Genomic DNA, 10,871 nt, shown 5'->3' with positions numbered 1-10,871 from the left:
GATGACAGACTTGGGCTGCTGGGTAGTTGGGCTTAGTGGGGGGCCTTTTTTTTTTGCTTTAATTAGGTAGGCCTAATTGCTCAAATACCAAATCAATGAAAATGGAAATCTTCTCCTAATCTCCTTCCCGTCAAACCGCAGTAGAGAGGAGCAAATTGGAAACCATTCTTGAGTTCTTTTTTCCCCAATTCCTTCCCAAAACCTCTCCACACAGGCACACACCAGCGCACGTTCCAGTTTCAGCAAATCTTTTTGATCGACAACTCTGCTATGTGATTTGTAAAGTCCAGAGTCCTCTGGCTTATATATTACATGCCCACAGGCCACAAATGCATACGAAGTAGTTGAATTTTCCAGTTTTGGGTTAGTTTAATTTTCTAGTTTTTTTCTTGATAATAGATTCTTTATTGAGTGAGGTTTAAGAAATTAGAAATCAAATTGTTTCATGAAGTAGACAATAGACTAATGGTTTAATTTTCCAATTTTTGGTTAGTTGTTGGTAGATTTATTGCGTGCTCTTTACTTTGAATGATCTCATTGATTGGAAAATTTATTATGTGATTATACAAATGTAGCGACTCAATTGGTTTAGATTTTATTAATTGGCATTTGTTTAGGGAACATCGTACTTATTGAAAAAGTTTATATTATTGCAACGTTTTCAAAATATGAGATCTCGTAGAATTCAGTTGTCTAAGTTTACAATTACAAAGTAAGATTAAAATTGTATTGTATATTTTTATTATTATTTTGGGTTGTATTGAACTATAATTTCATATGTATATAAGTTTTACGTTTTGGCGGATTTACATATATATTGACTAATTTTTAATATTATTTAATCAAATTTTAATAAACGACCGGCAGCCTATCGGATCGGACTTTTACGATGTTGATTGTCAACGATCAATGGTCAAAGTCAACATCCGCCCTAACTGAATGTTCATGCTAGATTCGCCCTTGGACGACTACTACTTTTTCCCAACATTAATGCCATTTAGCTCAAGTGGAGCTTAGCACCGGTCTACTTTGCAATGGATTTACTGTCACAATGTCCAATAAAGTTAAAATGCTTTATTCTTCATCGGACGATGTGAGTGTGACCTAATTACCATGCATACTGGTGTTAAGCACAACTTGTGCTTTATAGCATTATACTTTATGAAAAATTATAGCAGATAGGAGAGGTGCAATCAAACTTTATATCACCTAGAATCAGGCTCAGGAAACCGCCCCAAGCACTATTCTTTTGGGGCCCAGCCCCATAAGCAATAGGCCCACTCCTCCGCATCACGATTTTTGCATAAAAATCCAACTTTAGCCGAGAAGGTTAGGCACAATACTAATACTGATACACAGAATTTATTTATAAAAATTTAACTGCAATCCATATTTGTATACTGACATGCTCCACCAGCATCCATAGGACCAGAGCCAATCCAATTAAATAACCAAAACAGCAGCCCACTCAGATTTCACTTCAGTAGCCCGTTTACCAGCAGATGACAACAGAAAAACAAATACAGAAGGCTTTAAAATTCTGAATTCTCAATGTAGATTTCTAGAATTATATATCCAAAAGAGTTTTACTATATGAATTCTTGATGGACTCTGAAAATAAATTACTTCTTCAAGGAAATGAAACGGAGTCGTTTTTGCACAAATGAAGGGAAAACGATGTTGTTTCCTTCTCAAAAGGATAAAAGGGAAAAATGAAAAGGGGAGAAATCATATCTACCGTCACACAAATTGATAAAATACTGACAAATATTATATCAAATTACTGTTCACACCAGTTCGTATGTGCAGTGTCCTCGAGAAAGGGTGAGAAAAAAATGAAATTCACAACTATAGTGAGACAAAACGGAACTAAATACTGTACATAGCTGCAATGATTCCTCATTCCCCTTTTAATAAAGTAGGAAGGATAGGATAGTGATAGTGATAATGATATATGACACCCTCAGCACATTCCTTCTTACATTTCATTTCATTTCATTTTTTTTTTTTTTTAATCCAGATATCTCAGCTTTACACTAGACTAAATCTTAGACCCTCAAGACCCTTGCCCCTAGAACCTTGAAGGAGGTAAATCGCAGGTTATGCTTCAATTGGATCACAGGTTCCCTCCACCACCTGTACACTTTTGCGCACAAGAGATCCTCCTCCAAAGTGATTGCTCCATACCAAATAAATCTGACCGCAGTTTCCACCAGGATTCGAACCTCCACTTTGTCGCTGGAAGCAAGACAATGTTGATTGATCCACCAGTTACGCTGTGCCTCAGAGGGCTCCTTCTTACATTTCTTTCATTCATGTGGTGGTGATGATACGGCAATTGCCTATCTAGACAAATGGTTTTTGGTCTTGATAGCCACTCTAAAAGCACAGCTGTCTCAAGTTTTCAAGAAGACATCTTTTCCTTTGTAACCAGTTCTAAATTCTTGTTCAAGATCCAGATCATAATATCTTCCATGGTTGATACATTGGGACTTGCATTGTTTGCTTACACTCTGTTCATAACTTAATTATGAGCCATAGTAACAATTACGTACTGTAAAGTTCAATTTTAATTTTTAGCGCTTTTTTAGAATGATTTTTCGAGAAGTGATTCTTTGATTTTTATTTTTTTTATTTTTTGCAAATGTATGAATAAAAATAGAAATAAAAAAGTTATAAAAAAACATAAAATATGAAATTGAAAATAAGTGCGAAAGAGAAATATTAATTTCAATAAATTAAAATCAAACAAGGCTTAACTACTCAATTGGTAGCTAGCTACTGTCCAAAATGATTTCCGTACAAGGTAACAAAAGCCGGATCCACCATTATAGTACTAAGAATATGCACATGGCACGCACAGTGACTGACTTCACTTTATTTTCTATATGCCGTGACAGCATGTGCACATATCTTAGAGAACTTTAAAATAATTCATCCACAACATTCTTCACCTAACCCACTTCTTTTTTCAAAAGTTTCTTCTCGTTTATTTCATTTTTAATGCTGGCATTCATCTACTAGGTTTTTGTCCTGCAGCTTATCGCCTCGCCGGTGTGAACGGATGGACATTTGGATAGATATGACTTTTAAGTTAAGATAATTTAAAAATGAAAAAAAGACTTATGAACCAAGAAGAAATTAAAAGGCAACAATGGTTTTTTATTTGATAATGAACGTAGCTGCACACAAAATTATCTTGCATTGGGACCAAAATGAAACAATTGCTTGACATTTGGTACCCTCCAATCCTTTATTAAACATCCTACATAAATAAATAAAATCAAGAAAACGAAAATGAAATTTCAGTTCCATTTCTAAAACACAGCCCAACGATAACACAAACCACAATTGGTACGTGACATTAGATGAAATCTTAATTTTTTTTTTTTTTTTCTGAGTTTTGTTTGTGTCTTTTCCATCTAACGTACCAAAGGTCTCAACAATAACAAGGAAATAAGAGTGCAGATTTTTTGGCTTGCTAATAATTGTAGCCTGAAGAATGACGATAAGGATGCATTCCTCCACTTATCTCTCCACCTCCATGAGCATGGGCCACCGCAGCTTCTTCGCCGTGATGTCTTTGTGGATCTTCACGTTCCTCACAAGCAGCCGCTGCAGCCGCAGGAACCATAATAGGCTTCTTCTTCTTCTTGGCTAAGCAAAATAGACCGACTGCGAGGAATGCAAGGAAGAATAAACCACCAAGAGAAACGCACACTGCAATTATGGTTGTGTGGTTGTTGCCACCACCTGAAGGCGGTGGAACGAGAGTGTTTGACGGCGGCGAAAAAGGGGTGTTTAGTGAAGGTGCTATAGGCCCCCCATTTGGCGGCGTGTAGGGTACTCCTGGACCTCCTGGTGGGTACACTGGACCACCAGGCTTGGTAGGAATTGGTGGATGGGAATAATATGGTGGGTAAGCTGGGGTTTGTGGTTTACCAGGTGTTGGTGCAGGAGTTTTTGGTGGAATTGGGCCGCCGGGAGTTGGTGAGGGATATGGTGGTTTTGAATGTTTAGGCGGCGGAACAACTGGGCCACCAGGAGATGTTGAGCCTTTTGGTGGTTTTGAATGTTTAGGCGGTGGAACAATTGGGCCACCAGGACTTGGTGAGTTTCTTGGTGGTTTTGAGTGTTTAGGTGGCGGAACAACCGGGCCATTGGATGGTGTTTTCGGTGGATAAGGCGGCGATGCGGGTGTCGGAGTTGGTGTTGGGGATGTAGGAGGTGGATGATGAGGATGTCCACAATGGTGGCCATGACAAGGAGGTGAATATGGAGCAACAGGAGGAGGTGGTGGTGGGCTTGCGGGTGAAAGAGGTGAAGGTGGCGGCGGCGGAGGAGAAGAGCTGCTTGGAGGCTGTGTTGGGGGTGAAGCACTAGGTGGATGGTGATGATGTCCAAAATGGTGGCCATGACAAGGAGGTGAATGTGGAGCAACAGGAGGAGGTGGTGGTGGGCTTGCGGATGAAAGAGGTGAAGGTGGCGGCGGCGGAGGAGAAGAGCTGCCTGGAGGCTGTGTTGGGGGTGAAGCACTAGGTGGATGATGATGATGTCCACAATGGTGGCCATAACAAGGAGGTGAATAAGGAGCAACAGGAGAAGAAGGTGGAGGTGGCGGCGGCGGCGGCGGAGGAGGAGGAGGGCTGAATAGAGGCGGTGTTGGGGGTGTAGCACTAGGTGGATGATGATGATGTCCACAATGTTGGCCATGACAAGGGGGTGAATATGAAGCAACAGGAGGAGGTGGTGGAGGCGGCGGCGGCGGAGGAGGAGGAGGAGGAGGGCTGAATAGAGGCGGTGTTGGGGGTGTAGCACTAGGTGGATGATGATGATGTCCACAATGTTGGCCATGACAAGGGGGTGAATATGAAGCAACAGGAGGAGGTGGTGGAGGCGGCGGCGGCGGAGGAGGAGAGCTGCATGGAGGCGTTGTTGGGGGTGAAGCATTAGGTGGATGATGATGATGTCCACAATGCTGGCCATGACAAGGGGGTGAATATGGAGTGACAGAAGGAGAAGGCGGCGGCGGCGGCGGCGGCGGAGGAGGAGGAGGGCTGAATGGAGGTAGTGTTGGTGGTGAAGCACTAGGTGGATGATGATGATGTCCACAATGTTGGCCATGACAAGGGGGTGTATATGGAGCAACAGGAGGAGGTGGTGGCGGAGGAGGAGGAGTGCATGGAGGCGGTGGAGTAGGATTACATGGCAGAGGGGGTGATGGTGGTGGAGGAGAATAGTAAGGGTAAGCTACCTTAGCTACGCTTTTGAGAGAAGGCATTGATAACTAGTTTTGAGAGCCCAGACCCTTTGGATTATGCACTTGCAGAGACATTAGCTATATATATATATATATATACACAATTCATCTGTAAAGTTTAATGAAATTAAAAATTAGTAGTTGTGTAAATTCAATTCTTTTTTTCACCGTGGGATATAATTTACATTATTAATTTTTTTATTTTACACTAATATTGATTACAAAAAACATGGGTTGTATTCCCAATATATTTTAATAGCCTGTTTGGGAGTGATTTTGAGAATTGATTTTTTAATCGTTAGAAGAAAAATGGGGTCCACTTGTGAGAGAAGACGTCAAATATGACGATTGAAATAGTAAAATAACGGTCAAAAAATCAATTTTTTTGATCAAAAAATCGCTCCCAAACATGGCCTAAATATATTCGATTTGCATAGAGTTTCGTTTTTGACAGCTCTTTTCCAACATAAAAGTAAAAAGGTTCAAACAATTATTTGTTTGGTCCACTATAGCATGCTCATAGAACATTTTCACGTTTTTGAGTTATCGTAGATTATAATTTTGGCAATATTATTTTTGAAATAATGTGTGATTAAAAAATAATTTTTTTAAAAATAATTTAAATGTAATACTATTTTATTGAAAAATGTGTGATTGAGAAGAAAAGAAAGGAAAATAAATAATCTAAAAATCTCTTGAAGTTTTATACCTTGAAAGTTTACATGTACTTTTGTGGACCTAAGTAAAATTGCTGGATGGTACGAAATTGAATAAAGGTGTTTACAATATGAATATTAGTAAAAATATTCTCTAAATATATAATAAGATATTAATTCCTTTTCAAGATAAAAATAAATCGATTTATAAGAAATTTCGATTTTTGTTACAGATAAATAAATCGGGTCACAATAGCAAGGACAATCCTCCGCTTAGTGGTTTTCTCAAAACTCCATCAACCACCAAATTTCATAGTTATTAACTCCACTATCGAGGTGAAGGAGTAGATTGGGTTAGGTAGGGATTTTTTTCCCACTTTCGTAACATTTGCTTCTATCTATGTATATTACTCTTCATATCCGAAATCAATAACGTCGACCCTTTCTATCAGATAGGAATGACTATAGCACAAGATGTAGTAATTGTCCCATAGATCTTATACATATCTATATGAGGAAGAAATTATGGAAAGAAGAGTATTCTAATTGCAAGATTAAGCCCTTGTTTGAAAATTATTATTTGGAAACGTAGGATTTGAATAGTGATTTTTTAGAGAATGTGTGATCAAAAACTAAGAAAAATTTTGGGTTTCTACATGTAAAATATTTTATTTTGTGAATATGTAATTGAAAATGTATATGTTGAAAAAAAAAAAGAGTTTGAAAATGATAATTGTCAAACAAGGGCTAAATAATATGAAAATATCATCGTGACATGACAAAAGAAGCGTTTTTCTTAACAGCATACCTTACAAACCAAAGAAGATGACGTGTTATCCTAGGACACAAGTTTAGTATCATATGACTCTGTCGTAGCGGAACTTAACAACCAATTAAATTCCTTCAAAGGCAATGGCACGTAGCCCTAGTCGAAACATTTTACCTTGAAAAGGTCAGGTGGCAATATTAAGTCCATCAACCTATACAACGGGACAAATGGTGTGCATGAGAATGGCATCCGATCTGAAATTCTCTTTTGTATAATTATCAAAATTCTGACTTTACAACATTTTTATTCAATCCAAATATCTTTGAAGTTGACGTCATTTTTTTGGTCATCAACATAATTTTTTTTATTTTTTTTTTCATTTTAGTAACAAACTAGATCCGGACAACTGCATTTATCGTTGGCCTCCCAACAGAGTCTACAATATGATTAGTAATAAAAATATTCTCTGATATTAATTACTTTTCCAGATAAAATAATGCAGTTTGTAGAACTTTTGTTATAGATAATTAAGTGCTTGTTTGCTAGGAATTTTGTTAATTGATTTTTTGACCGTTAGAGATAAAATGAGTCCTACTTGTGAGAGAATAATTCAAAAATGACGATTAAAATAATAAAATAACGATCAAAAAATTAATTTTAATTGAATTTTAAGTTGTACTAAACATGCTTTAAATCAGTTCACAATTGCAAGGACAGCCCTCCCGCTAATGATTTACTTGAAACTCCACCTACCACCATATTTCATAATTATTTCTGCACGGATATAATGAAAATTCTCAATCTTTTATGGATCAGTATATAAAACATAACACGTGAAAAATGTTTCACTTTAAGAACGAATTCCAAAGTTGAATTAAAGAGTGAATTACAACGTTGTGATTAGTTCCATGTTTGGTGGAAGTTAAAATTCAAATTTCAATTAAATCAGAGTCAACGACTAATTTCAATCACACATTTTATAAGATTCATAACTATTTAACCCCACACATTTCATTGATTTTTATCAAATCAAAATCTACTGAAAATATGATTTTAGTCCCCATCAAACGATGCTTAATCTGTAATTTTATCTTAAAATATCAACGTTGTTAAGAAAATAAACAAAATCCTCGTTAGTTGTTATTTTCCATATTCAAGGTTTGCAGAATTTAACCCATTTCAGGATTCTAAAATTGAAATTCGGTTTCTTATTTGAGTTTTAAACGAATTGTTAGCATAAATTTTCTAAACTTCCAAAACATGCATATTCGTGAGTATTAAAATTCTATTTGTAAAAAGAAGTAATTTTTTTAGGACTAGTTGCGATGTCTTATATGTTGATTAATATTTTTAAATTACAATAATAATAAAAAAAAGTACAAAAGAAAAATAGGATATTTGTCCATTAGGGGTAGACTGAAACAATATTTGTTTATCCAGCACGTTGAGTTGTGAAAATATTTTAATACAATAAAATAAATAAGTGCTTATGTATATTATGATTTGTACAAAACTAGATTTGGCACATGTAGTTAGTAGGTAGATGACAAATCCTGACAATGAACATAGGTACATGACAAATCTTGACAATAAACATTGGAAAGCAGTGGAATGAATATTTAGATAATTGAAGGAATCAATTAATGCTTGCTTGCATTTTGCTATAAATACAAATGGAGTCAATTGGCATGCGAATTCAAATTATGCAGGGGATCTTAATAAGAGGAAATCACTTATAGGGTACGTTTTTGCCCTTGAAGGTTGTGCTCTATAAGCTAGAAAGCTACTTTTGCAAAATACAGCAATCTTGTCTACAACAGAGGTAGAGTACATGACCTTTACAGAAGCATGTAAGAAGGCGATGTGGCTAAGTTGATTAATACGTGAAAACAATAAAGATTTGCGAATTTCTATAGTATATTGTAATAATTAGATTGTTATTTTTTTTACTAAGAATCAGATGTTCCATGAAAAGACTAAGCACATTGACGTAAAGTATCATTTTGTACATGAAGTAATTGCTCGTGATGATATTGAGCAAGGTTGAGATCAAGGATAATCCTATTGAGCCATATTAACAGTGACTTACTGTAAAGTTCAATTTTAATTTTTAGCGCTTTTTTACAATGTTTTTTCGAGAAGTACTTCTTTATTTTTTTGCAAATGTATGATTAAAAATAAAAAAGTTATAAAAAAACATAAAATATGTAATTGAAAATAAGTGTGAAAGAGAAATAATTTTCAATAAAGTAAAATCAAACAAAGCTTAACTACTCAATGGGTAGCTACTGTCCAAAATGATTTCCGTACAAAGTGACAAAAGTAAGCCCCTGTTTGTTTCTCATTCTTTTCCCATTGAAATGAAAAATATGATCGTTTTCCATCACATTAAGCCACTAAATTTGAATTTCTATCTTTTATGTGGAGCCCATAACGACTATATTTTTCATTCTCATTCTTTCAAAAATGAGAAACAAACGGGGGCTAAGTCCACGATTATAGTACTAAGAATATGCACATGACACGTACAGTGACTTACTTCGCTTTATTTTGTATATGTCGTGACAGCATTTGGACATATCTTAGAAAACTTTAAAATAATTCATCCACATGATCCTTTACTCAATCATGTTACTTGTACAATATATTTTATAATTTGATTTACAATATTAATGTATGAGTTGGCAAATATCACATCTATCTATTTAAAAATTTATTTTTAAAATCAATGACTGAAATTTTTTCAACACACTTTGTTGTCAATCAAGTTGTGCAAATACATTAAATGAGTGACTTTATTCTTCTTTACCTTACCCACTCCTTTTTTCAAAAGTTTCTTCTCGTTTATTTCGTTTTTATGCTGGCATTTAGTTACTATGTTTTTGTCCTGCAGCTTATCACCGTATGAACGTATGGACATTTGGATGGATACAACTTTTAAATTAAGATAATTTAATAATGAAAAAGGGTTTTTGAACCAAGAAGATATTAGGATTCGATTTCTAAAAGGCGACAATGGTTTTTTATTTGATAACGAATGTAGATGCACACAAAAATATCTTGCATAGAGACCAAAATGAAACAATATATGGCTTGACATTTGTTACTCTCCAATCCTTTATTAAACATCCTATATAAATAAATAAAATCAAGAAAACGAAGAAGAAATTAGGGTTCGATATCTAAAACACAGCCCAACAAAAACACAAATCACAGTTGATAGTTAAATGAAATCTTAATTTTTTTTTTTAACGTTTGTGTCGTTTCAATCTATTGTACCAAAGGTGTCAATCAATAACTCGGAAATACGAATGCAGATTTTTTGGCATGCTAATGATTGTAGCCTGAAGAATGAGGATGAGGATGCATTCCTCCACTTATCTTTCCGCCTCCATGACCATGAGCATGGGCCGCCGCAGCTTCTCCGCCGTGAGGTCTTTGTGGTTCGTCAGGTTCCTCACAAGCAGCCGCAGGAACCATAATAGGCTTCTTCTTCTTCTTGGCTACGCAAAAGAGACCAGCTGAGAGGAATGCAAGGAAGAATAAACTGTAAGTGTTATGCCCTAGATCCAATTAATTTAGGTTGTAAACGCTTTTAATATATTTAATGCATTTAATGTTGGCGAGATCTATTATTTATTTAAATTAATTTTATAATAAATAATATTAAATAATAGAATCCGAAAATCCAATTTTTAGATAATCTGTTGATCACAAGGAGTTGTGATTGTGAGATACAAATTACATATAATTGGATCTTGAATAAACCATGGTCGTAAGTAATAACGAGATACGGATATCGTTAATGCAGTTAGACCATCACGTGTGGCATTTCTTACTTGTGAAGTAAGTAGCTGATCTCACGAGCTAAAGTGTGGTGACACTTAAATGAACACGTGGATGTTTTGATATAGAATAAAACATTGGAGACCCGCTAAGAGATTCCACATGGATAACTATCTGAGTGTCAGTGGCTAATCTCTAACGTTCGGTAGTGGAATTGGTTCTTTGACTTGAGGTCGTCATGATACCTTATATGAGGACAGTCACACTTTGGCGGTGTTGGATGTTGCTCTGAAAGGGGCCGCTAATACGACATCGTTCGGGTGTGTCAAGAATCGTATGAAGGTTGTGATTGATCAATAAAGGATTCGTTACTCTTAGATAGTAGGAGATTATGATCTGC

The 10,871-nt window shown here is 35.9% G+C and overlaps 1 protein-coding gene across 1 annotated transcript in view; it reads right to left on the bottom strand.

Annotated features, from left to right (window-relative positions):
• Window positions 1-3,141: 3,141 nt before the first annotated feature.
• The window catches only part of LOC111411458 (vegetative cell wall protein gp1-like), a 9,262-nt gene continuing 1,532 nt past the window's right edge, over window positions 3,142-10,871 (bottom strand). Inside the window, exons 4-5 of the mRNA XM_023041988.1 lie at window positions 7,368-7,372; window positions 3,142-5,164 (exon numbers count right to left, since the gene is read on the bottom strand). Of these exons, the coding sequence (XP_022897756.1) occupies window positions 3,482-5,164; window positions 7,368-7,372 (1,688 nt within the window). The 3' untranslated portion in view covers window positions 3,142-3,481. The remainder of the gene's footprint in view (window positions 5,165-7,367; window positions 7,373-10,871) is intronic.

The sequence above is a fragment of the Olea europaea genome, chromosome 15, assembly GCF_002742605.1.
Source record: "Olea europaea var. sylvestris chromosome 15, O_europaea_v1, whole genome shotgun sequence".
Taxonomy (NCBI): Eukaryota; Viridiplantae; Streptophyta; class Magnoliopsida; order Lamiales; family Oleaceae; genus Olea; species Olea europaea.
Note: the sequence above shows the minus strand (reverse complement) of the source record. Positions and strands in the feature narration are given on the sequence as shown.